The following is a 22,090-nucleotide window of genomic DNA, read 5'->3' on the forward strand; positions in this document are numbered from 1 at the left end:
TTTGGATGAACGCTCTGCATCGTCATAGGCTTTGATTGTGATCTTCTTGCGAGGATCCACTGATTCTATTGCATATCCCAATGTTGTGACCAATTGTAGTGTACAAATGTTTAGGCCTGCTCCATTATCTATCAAGACTCGCTTGATCCTGTGTTGGTTGATAAAGCCTTCAATGTGTAGCGAAGCATTATGAGGTTGTTGGAAGGAAGAGTTGTCACTTTCAGAAAAAGTGAGACAAGGTGATGACTTTAGAGTTCCAACCATGGCTTGAAACTGGTCCGTATTCATGTTTGCAGGGACTGACGCTTCTTGGAGTGCTTGATCCAAGATTGTTTTATGAGATGGCGATAGGCGCAATAGTTCTAGAATGGATATAAGCACAGGCGTTTTATCTAAGTGTTGCACAAGATTGTACTACTTTGGGATGGAGGTGGTGCCTTGTGGAGCTGCCTTGATGGTGACCTTGCCACGGCGTGTAACAATATTGCAATTTGAGGTGGCATTTTTGAAGGTTATAGTTGCAATTTGTTCACTGGCATCATACAGGTGATTTACAGTGTAGTTATACGCAGCCTGCGTATAATCAGTGGTATCAGTGCCTCGTCGGGAAGTGGAAGGACCCCTTTGATCTTGTGATGGAAGTGGATTCTTGAAAATCAGATGATCATTATTTGTTGTTTTTCGGTCATGTCCTTCAATCTCAATTTCTCCTCGGTCAATAAGATCTTGAATGAGATCCTTCAATCGGTGACAATTACTTGTCTTGTGTCCTCTTCCTTGATGGAATTCATAGTGTTCAGTATCTCTCCACCATGCCGGTTTGACTTGAGGCTCATAGTTTGATAGCTTAGGTAGAGTGACCAAATTTTGAGAAATGAGTTGTCGCAATACCATTTCAATGGGTTCCCCTAAGGGAGTGTATGTTCGTTTTTGTTTTTGCTGATGAGGTCTTGGTTCATCATGAGACGTGATGCGACCTTGATTGGAAGGAACATTTGTGTTATTCTGAGGTGGAGGATTTTGTCCTGCAAATCGAACCACAGGTTGTGCATTTTGGATAGTCCGAGCATCCACAACTCCATCGTTGACGATATTTTTGTTCTTGTTCCAGAAGTTCGGTTTATCGCTATTGAAGCGCGGGCGAGGACCATCTTTTGGTTCATTAAAGATTTTGATGAGTCCTTTCTTGATGAGTGCCCGTTCACACTTTAAACCCTTGGTGATCATATCGTTAAAAGAGTCTGTGTCTTTGACATCCAGGTGAAATTCCATTTCTTCGTTTAAGTTGGAAATGAAAATTTCCACTAGTTCTCGTTCAGGTAACTGAAGAGAACGTCTGCTAGACATTTGGCACCATCGTTGCAGGAATACTGAGAATAGTTCACCTGGTTTTTGTTTGGTGTTGCACAGATCAGCCATGGTGATGTCGCGTTCAATGTTATGAGAGTAATGAGATAGGAACTTCTAGATGAGTTCCTCAAATGTTCTAATGCCACCTGGTAGTCGGGAAAACCATGATGTGGTTGTTCCTCCCAAACTTTGGGGAAAAAGGCGCATTAGGTATGTGTCTTCATATGCCACTTCAAGACAAGCGGAATGAAATTCTCGGACATGATCACGGGGATCCCCCTTTCCTCTATATTTTTCAAATTTGGGTGTTTCGAATCCTCGTGGAAAGGGTGGCATATAAAGATTCCTATCAAACGGATAGGGACAGATGTCGTTAAGTGAGAATTGATTGGTCTTAACACCACTATGGAGTTGTTGGGCGAGATTCTCGACTTGTTGCCGCAACATCTCCATTTCATTTGGAGGAGGAGGTGGTGGGTTACCTCGAGGAATGTTATATCTGATGTGATCTCTACCTCTTTCCTCCTCATGGCGACTTTGTCTTTTTGATGCTTGTCTTAATTGGGCAAGATCAAAGTCAGAGGGGAGTTTGGCTCCTTCTTGAGCTAGTTTTAAGAAGTGAGCATCTGCATTACTCCTGAGTATTTCGTCAAACAGTCTGTTAAAGAGAGGGTTATGCTGGGCCCTTTCTATTGTTGCAAGAGTGGGAGTACTTGGGTTTTCATCATTCATATTTCCTGCAAGTGCCTCTTGAAATTCATTGAGATTTTCGTCTTCTTCTTCCTCAATTTCTATTTCTCGTTGCCTTGACCGTGATCGGGTTTGAGCCATTTTGTTTGCAAGTTTTGTGTGAAGTTGATTGAAGATGATGATGAGTTGTTGATGAAAGATTGATGATTAGTAGATTGTATGGTATGTAGATCTCTAGCACTCTAAAGTAGATGTAACCGAAATTCCTTCTTTGAATTGCTTGCTTGTTTGATAAGTTTGGATGTGATAAGGTGTAGAGAAATCTGAGATGTGTTACAGATTTTGACTAGCTAGCAATGAGAGGATTCACTCATGAACTAGTTTTAACCTGCGTAGATGTGTCTCTTAGGATGAGCTTATGCTAGATGTAGAAACAATCTAAAAAGTGATGTGATGTGTTTTATTTCAAGCAATATCTAAAAGAGAACTTGGGACAAGAACCTCTTAATGTTTTGAGAGTTGGGACGGATTGATGATGAAGTGATTATGTATGAGTGAGATGATGGATGAAAATGTTTTCAACTTCAATAAAAACTTTGTGTTATAAATGGGACAAACTCTACTTCTTCCCATTCAGGTGTTGGAGGTATTTCTCAAGCTGTGTTGTAGGTGATGCAGATGGTTGGGAAGAAATTGGGATTAATCTTTCCTCCTTGATTTTTGTGATAACTCAGAGCTCTATATTGCATAAAAGCTCTGTGGTTCAATGATTCGGAATCAAATTCGTTTGTTTTGCCTTAAAGGTAGAGACGCATGCGATGTAGAAAGACTCTATGGGAGACAAAGATTTGTCGATTGATATAGAAGAATTTCCTCCTCTCGATCAAAGCCTTTGAGCTTAATGGTCTTCTTTTCAAGTTGATATTCTGATGACACTTCTTCTTTTGCAAGATGTGAAGAATGGTCATAAAATTTGACTCTTTGTTGTTTGCCCTTTGTTTTTGATGTTTTTGGTTGTTTTGACAGATGTTTGGTTGGATGAATACTTTGTTTTTGGGAAGTGATTTTCTGATTTTTCTTTGACAAGAAAACAAAGCAAGCACACAAACACAAGAATGTTGCCTAAAAGGCACAAATGAGTATGGGTCTAGATCAACCCAATCCTTGGACTTGTATATGACCCTTCCTTTAGATGTATTTTAAGGTGTATTTCCAAAGCTTGAAGTCGGCTTAATTTGCACTAGGTCTGTAAAATGAACACACTTCAAACACTTTTTATCCCTAAGGTCAAATGGCCAGTTGTGATAAATTTAGCCCACATCTTGATATTTCTTCGACTTTGGTACTACATACCTTATGAATCCCGTCGTGGCAGGTAAGGATGTGATATACTAAGTCTTGCACGAGCATAACAAATAGATGATCCCTATGATGGGGGAGTCACCACTTTTATCAAGTCACAAGTGACTTTTCAAAAAGCTATGTTTCTACTCAAGGAAATATGTATGGTGAGTATCTTGGGAGCAAAACCATCTATGCTCTTGCACTAAATTATATCTCAAATATCCTCAATCAATAGAACGGGTGGGCTACTACTTAAAGGTGTTTAGTCATGTTCGATGTTTTTGGGCATAAGTTCATTCTGCAGTGACTCACTTAAGAGCCTTGTAACTGGTGGTGGGGCCCATTTGTCCTTTCGGCCAGTTACACTGTAGGAACAGCTATACCCAAGGCTACAGCTTTCGCTCTCACCTGATTTCTATAGCGGCTCGAAGGATTTACCGCTCGAGGTCGTTCCCAAGAGTATCGATCCCTTGGCAGGCCTCTCTTAAAAAGATAAAATTTTGAGTGTTACTAACACTTTTCTCTTGCACCTAGGACCACGAAAGCCAAGGGAGAGGATAGTGTGTGTTAGAGGTAGGACCACTCAACTGACTTTTTGCACAAGTGTGCCAAGTACGAAAGACACTTGTTCTTTTTAATCTGCCATTGCAATGTGATCTAACTATTTGGAGATGTTGCTCCAACAGTCATGGTGTTCTTTTTAGCCAAGATTTGTAAAATGATTGTTCTTTTTAAACTCGAAAAATAACCAGTTGATTGTTCTTTTTAGCCCATATTGCAAGATGTGAATGTTTGTTTTAGCCAAGATTGCAAGATGTGAATGTTCGTTTGAGCCAAGATTGCAAGATGTGAATGTTCTTTTTACCCAAGATTGCAAGATGTGAATGTTCTTTTTACCCAAGATTGTAGCAAAGTGATAATGCGATTGTTTCTTTTAACCGATATTGCAAGATGTGAATGTTCGTTTTAGCCAAGATTGCACAATGTGAATGACTATCCTAGGATTGATCCATTTGCACCATTAAAACGTGTTAACAAAAAACAAGATTGCAAAGTTGAAAGTCTTTCCAAAACCTGCAAGCAATGTATTAGAAAAATGCTCCTTGATGTCCTGCACAAGACGTAAGCCCAAGATTAGTTTCCAAAGTCAAAATTATATTGAAATAACCAAAACTTTAATCTAACCAAATAATCTAATCACACAAACAAAAATCACACTTAACTAAGAAACAAAATTAGATTTAAATTAACAAACTAATTTAAATGTAATCTAAAAATTAAATTAAAGACTAATTTAAAAATCCTAATTTAAATACTTCCTTTTAAAAACAATCATTTTTTTTTTTTTAAAAAAAAAAAAACTAATTTTTTAGAAAAGAAACATTTAAAAACTAACTTAAAAAGCTAATTCTAAAAAAGAAACATTTCTTTAAAAAAAAACTAACTTAAAAAAAGTTAATTCTTAAAAAGAAACCCCCTTTTTTTTTTTTAAACCACTATTCAAGAAAAGCTATTTTTTTTTTAATTTTAAAGAAAACTAATATAGCCCTCCATTACCCATGTATCCCTCCACGTGGGCTTTAAAACAAATGTAGGATTAAACCATTACTGTAGCACATTACTCTTTTTGCTGCACTTTTTTTAGTATGATTTTGCAAGCTAGAGTTGAATCAAATGACCCACACAAAGGAGGCAGTAAGGAAATCGACTGGAGGGAGCTTGGTAGTAAGTTTAATGGAAAACCATCAAAGCATAAATGGATAGCATAGCGTTGTCCCTGACAGAGATTTTTTTCTTTGTTTGACAGAATGCCTCAAAAAGATGTCGCCTTTTTTCTGTTTTTTTTTTAAATGCAATGAAAGCACAATAGTCACTGCATGGAAAAGTCTGTAATTTTTTTTTTTAATTTTTTTTTTAGCAAATATAATTACTGCTGAGAAATCATAAGTCAAATGCCTTAAGAATATATCATTTCATGAAATGTGCAGTTTGTAGAAATACGTGCCAAGTATATTGGTCAAAAGCAGTTATAGAAACTTTCAGCGATCTATTTTTGCACTGTCGAATTCCAAATCTTTTACCAGTCCTTACAATGTATTGGTTTGAAAGTATGGGTTGTGATATCAATCTCAGCTTTTAGACACAACAAGGATCAATCAATCACGACTCCAAGATGACAAACCAAGACTACTGACTCGATTAACTTAGGCTTTCAAGACTATTGATAACATCAAATACAACCAAGGCAATTAGTATAAGCTTATGCCGCATGATAAAAGAAAAAGATTTTGTGCTCTGTTACATTTGTGATGAAAATATATTTATAGAACTACAAAAATCAACTCATCTAAATGTCCTTCACGTCGGGTTCACCAAATGTAACGCCATAAAACGGTTAGTCCAAGGGTTAGTCAAATCGACATAAAACTAAACCATTAAAAAGCATTATCAAGAAAGATTAAGCATAGAAGCATATTAGAGATAAAAATGAATAAATATTAAGACTTCACTCATGATGCTCCCTACGCCATTAGCTCTCTCTTGTTCCTCTCCTCTCCAAGTTCCCAAATGAGTGTAGCTCTCAGTAGCTTTTTGCACTATTTTTGGACGTCTTATGGAGATTCAAGAGTATGAAGTAAATGCTCATGAAAATGCAAACATGAACAAGCTAAGAAATGAGATATTATGTAACTAACTAAGATTAATTCTAGACCAAAGTGAATTATGCTAAATACTCTCTAGATTTTACTATAAGCTAGATGCATGCAAGTTTTTCAGGATCTGGATTATGAAGGAATGGGCTCTATTTATAGGAAAAATGGAGCAATGGATGGCCAGGATTGAAGGGTTTAATCAAGGGTCAAGCTTAAAAGTTGGGGATCCATGTGCACAATTTGTACCAATAAAATGGTGACAAGTGTCAACATAGGGTTGGGTTGAGAGAAGGGGTTGGAGGCATTGAAGGCCTGAGAAGACCTCATGGTTATCTAGAAGGTAAGGGTCAAGCCTAAATTAGGTTTACCCACTGGATTAGGAGTTAATCCAAGGATAAACCTTTGTGCAAATGATTAAGAGATAATCATGGTCAAAGCATTAAAGACCTGATGAGACCCTTAGGTTGGGTAAAGGTTGAGTCAAAACAAATGTTTTAACCATGTAGGAGGGTTTGGGTTAACCATTAATGATTTTTGAAGACTTTGTGGATTAAGTGGTTGAAGGTTGGAAGCTTTCAAAGGTTATCCAAGACTTTGAGACATTTAGTGGTTGAAGGTTGAAAGCCTTTAATGGTTATCAAAGACTTTTAGGCTTTGAGAAGTGACTCTATTTTGCTTAGGAATGTGACAATAATTAGGGGATGGATTAGGCTAATTAGGAAGGAGTTAGAAGAATCTAGAAGGGGATTAGATTTTGCAAGTGGATTTGGTGAGTGAGGGAAACTAGGATTTTATTTAAAATAAAAATTCATTTATTTCAATAAATGTTTGCAAGTTGCATTTGTAGGAAAATGCAAGTGGGGTGGGGATAATGATTTAAATAAATATTTTATTTAATTTATTTTAAAAGAGGAAAAGAGGATTTTATTAAATAAATAGATTTTATTTATTTAATTGAATGGAATTTGATTTAATGAATTAATTAAAATAAATTCAATAATTTATTTAATTAATAGAAGAATGTTTGGAGATGAATTAATTAAATATTAATTTAATTAACTGATGGCTAGTAGATTTTTAATCAAATAAATAGCGAATATTTATTTAATTAAGCTGGATAGATTTGTGTGACTACAATTTGATTGTTTGATTTTTAACTTGTGCACAATTTCGAATGCCAACAAATAATTAGACAGTAAGGGACTCATAACATAATGCCAAAATTCTACATACATATTACATATATTGTATAAACTCGGATTCTACAAACATGAAGATCCATAGTGTAAACTGTAGATTGTTGAATATCTACACTTCTCCATCAACAATAGGCTAATTACTGAAAGCTCAAACGTCTGAATGGGAAGAACTTCATATACTTCACTATGGCTTACACAGTCCACGAATGCTATAGCTCGTATTTAATGTTACTGCAGAGAATACAGAGTAGAGAATGACACAAAAAATTTATTTCCAATATATTAAGCTTCTATTTTTAGGTATAAAAGTGTTAAACATTCAAAATTAATACACATTTTTTAAATTTGATCAAATTAAAAATATATTCTAAGTTTAAAATTGTTAAACACTTAAAATTGATTAACATTCTCTAGACCTAATATGCTTAGGCTGACCACGGGATGCCATCAACGTTGTTTGAATTCCAAGACACGATATAACATATTCTCGCAGAGACAAGACCATGGGCGCTTACAGGAACTAGTATAAGGCTTTTGTTGAGCCCGAATGAACAGCTTGAGATCCCTTCAAAAGTATTTCCTTACTATGATTTGCCTTCGGTTATTTTCTACCTACGAAGCTTCCTTTGCGATCTGTGTGGACAAATGAACATAAATATGACGCAAGCCCACAGGCTTTTTATATTGTGGTAGTCAAATGTGTTGGAAGTGGACTGACTCTGAGAGGGGGGGTGAATCAGAGTCAACAGAAATTTTGACTCAACAAAAAATAAACACTTTACACACTAGATATGATCTATAAAAGCATATGAATTTAACCATTCAATATGAACATAATTGAATAATTCTTATATGCCTTTGAAACTCAGACTTTCTAAACAAAAATGCAACATAGACATATATATAAATCAGAACAGCTTTAAGCCTTGAATAAAAAAATAGTCAGCATGACAAGCTCTTGGCCAAGATGGCATTAATAAGGCAAATTAATAAAAAGATATCAAAGCGATCTAATGAGACAATGAATAACATGAAACACAAGACACATAGATTTTCATGAGTGGAAAACCCTCTTGGGGTAGAAAAACCACTCGTTAAGATTGTTTTTATTAATTCATAGAGCACCAACTCAATACATTGAATTTAGAAGTCTTAATACTTCAAGGAGCACCAACCCCTATGCTTCTTACAATGCAAAGTGTCTACTCAAGTTACAATCAATGGTAACCTTGTAATTTCAGGATTGACATCACAAGATTATCACTGGATGGAACAAGTATAATGAAGCAGAATATATCATGATTCCAACTACAAAGAGTATTTCAATATATCCTTCATATCTCTGTGTTAACAATCACACTTAGAGAGAGAAAACTCAATCTCTAGTTTACAACAAAGAGGGATAATACACACCTCATTGCAACAAATTTTCAATCAAAAACCTCTGACAGATAATCCGTGTTATGTTCTTATTGCGAACAATATATCTCTTTTATATATATGTGTCTCATATATCTCTCTTTCATAAAGAAAACTTTTCCTCTATTAATAGCCAGTCTATCTGTCATCTTAGCTTCAACATGTAACCCTCGACTATAAGATTACCAAACCCTAACTCCGGTTTGTTCTTCAAAAAAAACTAACAATAACTTCTTTTATGTTCTAACAGAAGAAAACTGAATATGACATTATTCCCTCTGATTTTGATAACCAAAAAATTCAGCATAGTTTATTTGTGACAACAATAAATAGAATAGGCCACATGCCTTTGTAACATAGAACATCCCATATACCTTTTTTTTTAAGAAGTAACCTTTTGCATGAACAAAAAAAAATGAAATTTAAGACAAATGATCTAAATGGATGAAATTTACACATGTTTTATTTAATCAATTTAAAAAGTTTAAGAAAACAAAATTATTTATACATTTCATTAATCACATTTTGTTTGTTAAGAACAAGGAAAAATAGCTAGATATAACTTATTTACTATATGAGTAGATTAATTCTTATAAATTTACATACTTAAAATCTAACTAAATATTGACTTTGTAAAATATATTTAAACACTTTAATGAAATTGAATATATATTCAACACTATTTAGTACTGAATTATATTATATTTTATTTCCTAATACTTGACTCAAATTCTCTATATATTAGCTAAGTGATTTCAAGCAATTAATGTTATTAAATCACATTCATATGTACATTGCATATAGTCAAATGTATCTAATTGAAGTATACTTAATGTCTTACTTTTTATCAATGCTCTTAAATTTCTTGAGCCTTATTTTTTCATTTTTTAAATTATAAAAATTGGATTTCAACTCAAATGATCTAAATGGATGAAATTTACACATGTTAAGTTTAAGAATGCAAAATTATTTATACATTTCACTAATTACATTTTTTTTGTTAAGAACCGAGAAAAAGTAACCACATAAGACCCCTTTTGACATCATTTGGTCTTATGTGGTCCTAATAGGTCCTAAGGGGTGCACACATGTGTTGTAAGGGGCCTTGTGTGGTCCTAAGGGGTCACCCATGTGTTAGAACACATGCATGACCCCTTAGGACCACATAAGACCCCTTGCGACACCATTTGGTCTTTTGTGGTCCTAATAGGTCCTAAGGTCATACACCCCTTAGGTCATACACCTCAAGACATGCTATCAAGGGTCGTGTGTGGTCTTGAGGGGTCACACACGTGTGACCCCTCAGGACCACACACGACCCCTGATAGAATGTCCTGGGTGTATGTATGTATTTATGTGTATTTATGTATGTATATGTGTATGTATTTATGTATGTGTATGTACATGTAGGTATGTACATGTGTGTGTGTATGTATGTATGCTTATGTATGTATGTGTATGTATTTTATGTATGTGTATGTCCGAAGGTGTACATATAATTATTTTATATGTATGTATATGTATGTATGTATGTATGTATGTATGCTGGTAGGTATGTATGTTTGTGTATGTATTGTATATAGGTATGTAGGTATGTATGTGTATGTATGTATGTAGGTTTGTATGTATGTGTATGTATTTATGTAGGTATGTATGTATGTATGTGTATGTATTTGTATGTATGTGTGTATTTATGTACATGTATGTATTTATTTTCTAATATTCTAAACTAATATGATACAATAAATACAAAAAAATATTTTATTTTATTTTTTAAACTATTTTTAAAAACTTTAAAAAAAACTAATTTGCTATCAAAAAATTAATTTTGTATTAAAAACTATTTTAAAAAAAACAACATAAATTAATATGATACAATAAATACATTTAAAAAAAAAAAGGGGTACTTACCACCGAAACCCTTCCGGTCAGATCTCTGGAAAAATTTTCGCCCTCCTGCTCAACTCCAAGCCGCTCAATGCAAAATGAGGAGCTTGGGCGGATTTCGGCTTTTATATAGGGCAAGGGGTTTTCGGCGGAAACATTCCGGCCAGAAACCCCTTGTCACACGAGCGCTACATGGCTGCCAAATTGGTCCGACCGAAATAGGCATTGTTAGCCTAAAGTGCAACAAATCCATACGATCACCCAAATGGTAACTATTGTAGTTTGATGGTTTTTAATTTATAATTCTAGACACTTAAATTGCACCACCTTATATCTAATGTACATCTTAAACCCATGTCAACACTTTCTCATTATCATGCTTTTCATTTCTCGCCACAATTTAATTAAATAATTCACATTATTTATAATTAAGCTAGTGTTCATTCATTTATTATAAACTAAACAAATTAACTATTTTTCACTCATTTCTCCACAAATAATAATATATATGATATTCCATCATAACTCTTTCATGATTCCTTTCTATTTTTAATCCATACACAACTAATTAGTCAAAATAATTAAATAAAATTGACTAATTACCCTCACCCATTTTGAGGGCCCCACTAAGGATTTATCATGCCTCCTTAACTATTCTTAGTCAATGAAGATTCTTCACTCATTTCAATCAATATCCATTGCTTATTCATTACCATATCCTTGTTGTTGACATCTTTATCCTATCATTATAAATTCAACTAATTTTTATTTTAAAACAATATCTTGTGCACATCCTTTAGCAACTATATCTACTACATCATGAGTAAATCAACTTCAACAAAAATGATTTTTGTGTCGCTAAGATTGTCATGCATTTATTTTATTTTAGCTCTCTTTAATTCGATCATAGGAGTATTTGATTTGGAATAGAGGGTTTTAGTATTACTCTAATGTTCTATTTATGTATTTATTTGTTGGGCAAAAAGAATTAGAATATATTAATCAAAAGTTCCAATGAGAATACAAAAATATTTCTATGCAAACATGGCTATCACAAGTAAAACAAGGAAGATCCAAAGAGGTCTCACACAAATCCACCACATCCTGGAACACATAACCCTAGCAAAAATGAAGAATGAAGAACAATGATTTGTCCATATCATTTTGGAGAAGACATGTTAAAACTAATTAAATTGATTAAGACAAAGAGAATCTCAATCAAACACATTCCATCTTCTAGGAGCATCTAAACCCCATTTAGTGAGAAATTCCACAACCCTATTCCATTCTCGAGGGATATGAACAAAGGAGTTGGAATTGAATTTTAGAGATAAATCATGAATTTGATCGACCAAAGAAGCTAGATGCCAAGAAGAACACTTGGAATTATTGCTATTCAAAAGAGAAGATAAAATCATAGAATCCATCTCATAAATAATGTGCTTCCAACCATATTCACAAGATTTTCTACAACACAACAAGAAGGGTGGCAGCTCCCATTCGATTACTGGTAATAAATCCTATAACCATAGAAAAAAAAAAACTAAACTAAGTCAGAACTATTATGACCAATACCACCAATTCCAATTGTACTGGGATTACTCCTAGAAAAATCAAGAATGTTAATTTTAAAAATAGTTTTGAGAGGAGATGTCCAATGTTCAATTCAGTTAACCTTTAAGAAGGATTGATATGAGACCTAAAAACAATAGAACCAAACAAATTACCAACATCCAAATGCTTGACAATCATGAAATCAACCACAAAATAAGCCTAATCAAAAGGATACTTAATCGGAAGAGTTTATTTAAATAAATTTAAGGCCTTATGTCAAACATACTCAATAAGATTGTGATGTCCCTAAAAAAATTAGTGATTCCTTTGTAACCAAATTTGCCAAAGAACATGGATTAATGAAGCTTGGTTTCTCAGGCCCCTTCTAATGCCCAATGTGTAATAAGCATGAAGAAAAAATTGACCATTTGCTTATTAACTACAAAATGGCCAAAAATTGCTGGTCAAAATTCAGATATATGCTGGGTTGGCAAGGACCTCTCCCCAATAGCCTGTGAGAGATGTTTGCCTTGTGGCCTATTTGTAGTGTGGGTCTACGTTGGCTGGCATATCTGGCAGATATGGAAAGATAGAAATGGTAGAGTATTCAAGGAATCGGTTGCGAATGTCACAACTCTTCTAAACAGGATTGAGATTGGAATATGTGAACACCAGAACACAAAGGCAATCAATAGACAATGCAAATTCTTCTTGGAATATGTGAGCACCAGAACACAAAGCCAATCAATAGACAATGCAAATTCTTCTCCTCCTGGGACAACCAAATTACAAAAGTTTAGAAACTTCTGATAATTTCCAAAGACAATTGTATCAAGTTCAAGAAGAATTGTAGTTCAGTTATATGGTTTTGCTCCTCCTTGTGTTGATTCTCCTGTGCCGAGTTGTAATTCTTAGTAATGGCATGCACTTTGCTAGTATGGCAAGCTCTTCTGTGAACAATGCCATGATGGAGGAGGACTTCAGCTCCATCCCTGACTGTAAGTGCGAGTGCAATCTAAGAACAGTGGAGGATCAAGTAAAGGAACTATTTCTGATCTAGGGCGACATTGAAGAAGATGTGATCGGGTGCATATTATTGGTGAGAGGATTCTAAGGGTGGGGTTCTATATGGGGTTTAAGCTTTTATTTTTCAAGAAGAGGAGAAAAATGCTAGTGATTATTTGGAATTTTGTTCTGAAAAATAGGAGTCTCTATTTTTTAGACTTCCATATTTGAACGGGCTAGAAGCTTAGGAATGTTATCTACGATTTGTGAAATATCTAAGTTTAAATTTATAATTAAAAAAAAATTGGAAAGAAAATGATTTTTAGTTATTTATTCTTATCATTGCACATAGTATAGAAGAAGGCATTATATTCATGAGACCACGAGTATCCTTAAATTTCAAAGCCTAAACTTTTTTGTCAAATTGCACTACAAATTTCATGGGACCAGTAGCTTTAAAATATTCCTAAAAAATCTCAATAGCTCCACCTCTATTTTTTAGGAAGCCTCCCTTCATGAGACCCCAACCTAACTGGGGTTCACACCCATAACTCAAAGCTCTTGGAATGCTTTATATACAACATTGTGAGAACCACAAGTGATATGGATGTTGCAAATGCGCTTTAATTAAAGAAGAAGATTATATTTCTAAATGGAAGAATAGTTAACTTGAAAGAGGTCTATTAGGTTTCTAAATGGAAGATTAAAGATAAAATTAGAAATTATGAATGGATAAATTAGTTCACATTTCAATTAAATAAGAAAAAAAAAAATTAATTAATGTGGAATGAAGTAAGTAAATTATGAATAAAGTAAGTAAATTAATGTTGAATAATGGAAATGCGAAAATTATATAATTAAAAATTATTTAATTGATTTTGCATTTAGAAGGAAAATATTTGAAACTGAATAATTAAATAAATAAAAATTATTCAACCATGAGGGATGAACAAGAATTATGTTAGCTTAATTAAATATTAGAATTTTATGAAATGTGTTAGTCATTTTTAGGTCTCTACAATAACAACCAATGAAGGCCATGAAAAATTATTAAAAATACCTAAATCTAGCATCTATCTATGTTTTCTAAGATTTAATATTTCTAAATTTCTCAAGAGAGTATATTGTCAAGACATTATGATATTTAATTTTATATTAAATTAAATCCCTAGTGAATAAATTTTCCTAGATAAAGAAGTTGTAGTCTTTGAGAATAGTTGATGGTTATTTGAATAGTTGATGGTGATTTTTTTGACCCATGGAAACCCATTGAATGAATGAAATTTAATTAAATTACATCTCAAAACTTTAGAATTTGAATCATGGAAGGATTCAAATATTAGATTCACCAAGAAAGTAAAGGAATAAAGTAATTTTTATTAATTAAATTTAGGTTTATGAATATTCAATAAATAGAATCTATTTAAACTAATTTATGTTTTCAATTGATAATTTGATATCATTAAAAAATAAAGATTGAAAATACTTAGCTAATTTTGATGGACAATCAATAGTTGTCCTTTATTTTGGTCATAATTTTTACACTTTAAATTAGAATCTCTTGTTTGATTGTGTTGGAAGTAGAACAATAAAATATGAATTAGGTTATTCTATTTTTTTTTGTAGATGGTTGATTTCACGGCCCAAATTAGAATTGGGGTGAAATCTTGATGCATAGTTGATCCAAATTTTTGAAATTGATCTAAAGTGTGTAAAATTGACTTGGAAGTTTTTTGGACTTTTGTACCTTCAATTAGAGCTTAACCTTGATATTTAAACATCTAATATATAAATTTATGGTATTTACAAACACATTTGAGTAATTTTCTAGGAAAGATGATTCTCTCCTATTCGAACATCTAGATTGATAGATTTTACAATTTGAAATGAAGATCAAAGATAGCAAGCAACCTTACAATTGACACATAATATAATGTAAGTAGATGATGTTATCTTGATGCTTTAATTTCTCTTTTTGTATATGTATCATGAAATGTTTCTAGATAATCTTTGATGGATAACAATGAATTAAGGTTAGTCCTTAAATACAAGGAAGGGCATGATTCTCTCCTAAGAAAACCCCTGGATTGACAAATTTTACAACTTGGAATAAAGATCAAAGATAGCAAGCAACCCTAAAATTGATGTCTAAGATTATTTAAGTAGATGATGCTATGCTTTCTATAGATGTGTCATGAAATACTTCTAGATTATCTTCAAATAGATAATAATGAATAAAGGTTGGTCCTTAAATACAAGGGTGATTTTCTCCTAGTCAAACTTCTACATTAATTGGTTCTACAAATTGAAATAAAAATCAAAGATAGAAACCAACCTCACAATTGATGTTTAAGATGATATAAATAGATGATGTTATCTTGAGGCAACTTCTATGCAATACCTAAGATGCACCTTTGAATCTTTGATCATATTTATTAATTAATTGAAAATTAGAATAAAATAATTTTTCTATTTTTAATTAATTAATAAATAAAATCAAAGGTACATCCTAGGTGTTGCATAGATATTTTGGTTATCTCGATGCTTTAATTATGCTTTCTAAAATGTATCATGAAATAATTCTAGATAATCTTGAATAGATAACAATGAACAGAGGCAATTCATTAAATATAACCTGAAGTGTGATTCTCTCCTATTCAAACCTCTAAATTGATAGATTTTCCAACTTGGAATAAAGATCAAAGATAGCAAGCAGCCTCACAATCGATGCCTAAGATGATGTAAGTAGATGATGTTATCTTGATGCTTTAATTATGCTTTCTAAAGATATATCATGAAATGCTTCTAGATAATCTTCAATAGACAACAATGAATAAAGGTTAGTTCTTAGATACAAGAAAAGGTGATTCTCTCCTAGTCAAACCCCTAGATTGATAGATTTTAGAACTTGAAATATAGATAAAAAATAATAAGCAACCTCGGAATTGATCTTTATTAATCAAAAAAATATGCTAACTTTTACAAAAGAAATATTTTATATACACTAATTCCATTCCATAAAGGAATTTGAGTATTAATAGGAGCAAAGTAGAAGGGAAAAGTGGAGGGTATGCAATCTTCCTCATTACAATAACAAGATTACGAAATGAAACCTATGAAGACAATGATATTCAAAGATAACCAATAGAAGTTATTCATTAAAGACAACCTGAAGTGTGATTCTCTCCTAGTCAAACTTCTAAATTGATAGATTTTCCAATTTGGAATAAAGATCAAAGATAGCAAGCAGCCTCACAATCGATGCCTAAGATGATGTAAGTAGATGATGTTATCTCGATGCTTTAATTATGCTTTCTAAAGATATATCATGAAATGCTTCTAGATAATCTTCAATAGACAACAATGAATAAAGGTTAGTTCTTAGATACAAGAAAAGGTGATTCTCTCCTAGTCAAACCCCTAGATTGATAGATTTTAGAACTTGAAATATAGATAAAAAATAATAAGCAACCTCGGAATTGATCTTTATTAATCAAAAAAATATGCTAACTTTTACAAAAGAAATATTTTATATACACTAATTCCATTCCATAAAGGAATTTGAGTATTAATAGGAGCAAAGTAGAAGGGAAAAGTGGAGGGTATGCAATCTTCCTCATTACAATAACAAGATTACGAAATGAAACCTATGAAGACAATGATATTCAAAGATAACCAATAGAAGTTATTCATTAAAGACAACCTGAAGTGTGATTCTCTCCTAGTCAAACTTCTAAATTGATGGATTTTCCAATTTAGAATAAAGATCAAAGATAGTAAGCAACCTCACAATTGATACCTAAGATAATGTAAGTAGATGATGTTGTCTTGATGTTTTAAGTATGCTTTCTATAGATATATCATAAAACACTTCTAGATAATCTTCAATAGACAACAATGAATAAAGGTTAGTTCTTAGATACAAGAAAAGATGATTCTCTCCTAATCAAACCCCCTGGATTGACAGATTTTACAACTTGAATTATAAATGAAAGATAACACGCAACCTCATTATTAATCAAAAAATATATTCTAGACCTCTAAAGGAAATATTTTATATACACTAATTCCATTCCATAAAGGAAACCGAGTAAAAATGGGCCCAAAGTACAAGGAAAAGTGGAATGTATGCATTTTTTCCCATTACAAGAAAATACCGTCTTGTGCCAAGCACGAAATGAAACCTGTAAAGACAATGATATTCGAAGACAACCAGTAAAGTCGAAGACAACGATACGCCACTGTAATGTAACTACAAATTCATGTGAAAATACGCTCATAATTACAGTTTTGAATTCATGGGAACTGGTTTTGGCCCCTAATTTTTTATTTAAAGTGTCAAAAGAACAAGACCGCCATGAATATATGCTCCTATGAAATTGTGCAAATCAATCTAATTACACTGAGATTTCGTGCACCAAAAGTCAGGAATCTGCTCACTCATTAGCCCATTGATTTCTGCCATTTTTTAAGGATATATCTGCTTTACAGCTTGAAAACAAAAATTCTCCACGTAAAGAAGAAAAAATAGATCAGTAACGTAAAGAATAAAGTTTCACAGCTCACAATACTTTATAAATAACAAGCACAGAAGTGGAAGAAAATCAATTGAAGATTGTGCACGCAGTACTTTATATTGAAGTGGGTGATCAAGAAGGTCTTTAATCTCTGCTCAGAGAAGAAAAAGCAGCAACAAGATCTATAAAAACACGGTCACATGAAAGGCCACGAGGAGATTCTGCTTACAATTCCCGGTGCAGTGGTGAACTTGGTAGACCAAGATAAAAGCCAGGAATTGGCAAAAGGCCAATTTTCAGTAGTTAAGCTTTTCCAAGGAGATAAAGCAATTGCAATCTATGCCAAAGTTGGAGGTGATCTATGTTGGCCTGTGACAAAAGATGCACCCACTCTAAAGTTAGATTCACGCCACTATCTTTTCTCTGTTCACACTCCACCAGCTGCTGAAGAGGCTGGAGATCACTCTGCCAAATCTGGCAGATCTGAGGTGCTAAATTTTGGAGTCACTTTTGGAGAGGAAGAAAGTGTGGGTATTTTAGACCAGTGTCTTAAAAAACATGCATGCTTGTCTTTGCCATCTGGGTCTTGCTCGTCATGGTGCTCTTGCCTGCCAAATTGGTCGGCGGCGCCGCCAAATTCAGTGAAGGAGAGTGGAGATTCGGAGGCTTATTGGACTTCTTTGGCACCTAATGTGGAGGAATATAATACTGTTTTGGCTAAGGCTATAGCTGGTGGATCAGGGCAAATTATCAAGGGGATATTTGTGATTAGTGATGGGTATTCTTCTCAGGTGAGAAGAGGAGGAGAATTGCTCAGAAGCAGATCGAAAGCTGGTGAGAAGCCTTCAGCACAGAAAAAGAAGAGTTCAGAGATCAGTCCTCGTGTCAAGAAAAATATTCGAAGGTATTATCTTAACTCTCTTGTAAAGTATGTTTCTTTTGAAGATGTCACAGATCAGATTGAAAAAAAATATCTTGGATGATTTTGGGGAATGGATATCTTTTAGTTTTTAGTTTTTGATCGAAGAGATAAACATAGGCTGATTGTATTTGTGATGAATCTTTCATTTAAATTATCTTAGAAAATATGTTTTGATTAAATGGGCAAAAAATATTTTGAGCAATTTTGACTGGATGGTTAAGTTTTAGTTTTTAATCTTACAGGCTAATATATATAAGCATAAGCTCATGCTCCCATAGCAGAAAACAAAACAAACTAGTAGAGATAAAATCATTCATTAAAATAAAATTATTAATCATTAGCTTTAAAATAGTTGGTCGGTCTTAACTTTCTATTCTAAAGTATGTTTCTTCTGAATAAACTAAATTAAATCCAAAAAAATATCTAGAATGATCTTGACAATGGATAGTCTTTAGTCTTTAGTCTTTAAATTCTACTCGAAGAGATATAAATATAGGTTCATACTTCATCATAAATCTTCCATTAAAATTATCTTGAAATCATTTTAATGGAAGAAATCTTAACTGTCTGGCAAAGTATGTTCTTCTGAAAAAGTTATTTCATCAAAAAATAAATATTTTGGATGATTTTGGGGGAATCTATTAGTTTTTAGTTTTTAATTAAATCAATATAAACATAGCTTCGTAAAATCTAATAAATCTTTTATTAAATTATCTTGGAAAGTATGTTCTGATTAAACCCAAAAAAATTATATTGAACGATTTTGATGGAATGGATAACTTTCAGTTTTTAGTCCTTAGCCGAAGAGATATAAGCATAAGATCATGCTCCCATTACAGATAATAAAACGAACTAGGCAAAAATCATCCATTAAAATATAAATATTAATCATTAACTCTAAAATAGATTTCAACTCTCTTTCAACTCTCTTTTCTAAAGTATGTTTCTTTTGAAGAAGCAAGATTAAATCCAAAAAAAAAAGTATATTGAAAGATCTTGGCAAATGGATAGTCTTTAGTCGTTAGTCTTCAGTTCTTTAGTGAAGAGATATAAATATAGGTTTGTACTTTCAAATAAATCTTCCATTAAAATTTTCTTGAAAAGTATGTTTCAATTAAATCAGAAAAAAAAATATTTTCTACTATTTTGATGAAATGAATTTTGTGAAAATTTCAATGCTTAATTCTTAACCGAAGAGATACAAGCATAGGCTCATGCTCCTGTATCATATAACAAAACAAACTAATCAATGAAATAAAATTGTCCATTAAACTAAATATATTATTCATTGTCTTGATTTGGAAATTTATGTGCTCTGCTTTTGCATATGTACCAGGGTCAGAAAACTGTCAAAGATGACAGAAAACTTGAGCAGCATTGTTGTGGATGGGGTGTCAGTTACACCATTAGATGCGATGGATAGCCACACAAAGTCTAGTCGTAATTGCTTCAAAGTGCTACCAGCTGGGGACGTTGTCCTTGCTTCCTTGGATTCCTACAGTAAGTAAATTTAGCCCATTTTTTCAATCTTCATCATCCAAATCCTCAAATCCTCATTTTTTTCCCATTTTTTTCAGACAAAGTTTTGGAAGCTACACATGTAGCTGGGAAGGATGCAGCAAAAACTACCTCTGAAGTGACCACAGGAGTTATTGCTGAAAGGTATTTCAATGAAACTTATAAAAAATAATTTCTATATAATGAAATTGTAAAAGATAATATTTCTGCAGTTGATGTATGTGAACTATAAACTCTTTCTTGGGTAATGGTTATAATATTAAATATGACATGTTTTTTATCTTAGATTATATCAGACATACTAACAGTCAAACAAGAGAAACTATCATATGTACTGCAAAAATTTTAAATAAGAAGTCTATTGGAGTGAAACTTTCTGATGGTGATAGATTTTTATTGATTTTTTTGTTCAAAATTTAATGTACTAAGTTAAATGTCAATTTGGAAACATTTGATACAGGTATGGGGAGGATGCAGGAGAGGTTGCTGAGGATACTCTTGCAATTACAGGGCATGCCATTGGAACTGCAGTAAATGTAGCAAAGGTTACAAATCCTGGATTGATGTTATCTTAAGCTTTAATAACAGTTGGTGATGGGTAAAGTAAGTATATCTATGGTTGTGATGATTAGGAAGAGTGATGAACTGGATCTCCCCCAGTTGATAATGATGTGGATCAAAACTGATGGGCAGTACTTTAAGAAGTGATTTGTATTTTATTCTCAAAGGTTAGGAGTGATCTGTATTGTATCATATTTTTTATTAAAAAAATTATTGGACCATTGGGCTTTTAAGTTATTTCAATAAAAGGAAAGGAATCTCAATTAGCAATGGGTATTTTTAAATATATATTGACATAGGAAATTCTATTTTCTTTGGCAAATTGTTTTGGAAGAAAGAATGCTTTATACCTTCACATTGTCTATTCCAATTTGTTTCTTAAGAATATTTATCTGAATTTTTTACAATAAAATATTTTTTATTTAAATTGAATGTTGTCATTTGATGGTGATTATAATTTTTTTGATATTTTGACTAATATTGTGTTTGTATATGTAACATTTTCATTAGGTTAATAGGGAATAGATTAATTTTTTATTTATGTTTAATTATTTTTTATTTATCTATAACAAAAAAATATGTTTTGATGACAAAATTAATTTTCTTAAGTCATTTTAATATTCTCATTGTTTTGTGTACTTGTGCCAAGAAACACTAAGCACATTGATTCTACAGAATCATATGAACTTTATTTTTATTTTATCTATAACAAAAAATATGATTTGATGATAATATTAATTTTCTAAAGTCATTTTAATATCTTAATAGACTCAAGTACTTGAACCAAGTAACACTAAGCACATTGATTCTATAGAATCATACAAGAGAGCGAGAGAGAGAGAGAGAGAGAGAGAGAGAGAGAGAGAGAGAGAGAGAGAGAGAGAGAGAGAGAGAGAGAGATGAATGGTCAATGATACAATAAGATCTCACCCTTTATACATGTGAGAGCCCTTGGATCATCTAACTAAACACTATGTCTCATGGTGTACAATATTAAGGGTGTCATGATCTTACACAAAGCTCAAAGATCCCAGCATAGTTGCTCCACCCACTCAACACACCTAAGTTCATTAAATGAGGAGTCTACCACTGGTGATGTGGCCTCAAATGCCTAACAATGCATTACCAAGCTAACAATAGTTCAAATTATTTTAGATGTTATTAAGTTGTTGAACATCCAACATCATCCTGAGGTCATAAAACCTTTGCATAGATAATCAACAAGGAATCATAATTACTAGCAAGTTAAAGAATGTGGAGTAGCATAATTTAGCCATTCCAAATTTACTTCCTACATGAGATTATTATTCTTCAAGTAATGGGGAAATTGGATTTGCTAATATACCATGTCAAACATAGCTTACAAGGATACTAAGTTGTAGAAATTCGTTTTACTAGAATCTATTAGCAACATAGCTTACAACTATTGGAAATCATTCTATTTCTATTTAAATTACAAATTCCAATTAT

General features: G+C 32.7%; 1 protein-coding gene across 1 annotated transcript; it reads left to right on the forward strand.

Annotated features, from left to right (window-relative positions):
- The first annotated feature begins 17,604 nt into the window (after positions 1-17,604).
- Positions 17,605-20,890, forward strand: LOC131062682 (senescence/dehydration-associated protein At4g35985, chloroplastic). The gene is made up of 4 exons (XM_057996386.2): positions 17,605-18,523; positions 19,878-20,041; positions 20,119-20,203; positions 20,520-20,890. The coding sequence occupies exons 1-4, from the start codon at positions 17,820-17,822 to the stop codon at positions 20,632-20,634; spliced, it is 1,068 nt and encodes a 355-aa protein (XP_057852369.2). The 5' UTR covers positions 17,605-17,819; the 3' UTR covers positions 20,635-20,890.
- The last annotated feature ends 1,200 nt before the right edge of the window (positions 20,891-22,090 follow it).

Source organism: Cryptomeria japonica, chromosome 5 (genome assembly GCF_030272615.1).
Source record: "Cryptomeria japonica chromosome 5, Sugi_1.0, whole genome shotgun sequence".
In the NCBI taxonomy this organism is placed as follows: domain Eukaryota; kingdom Viridiplantae; phylum Streptophyta; class Pinopsida; order Cupressales; family Cupressaceae; genus Cryptomeria; species Cryptomeria japonica.

Bases quoted from the DNA above. Each gene is read 5' to 3' on its own strand.
- LOC131062682 (XM_057996386.2), top strand. From the start codon at position 17,820: ATGAAAGGCCACGAGGAGATTCTGCTTACAATTCCCGGTGCAGTGGTG. The intron at 20,042-20,118 runs GTAAGTAAATTT...CATTTTTTTCAG, and splicing joins TGCTTCCTTGGATTCCTACA to ACAAAGTTTTGGAAGCTACA. The intron at 20,204-20,519 runs GTATTTCAATGA...CATTTGATACAG, and splicing joins ACAGGAGTTATTGCTGAAAG to GTATGGGGAGGATGCAGGAG.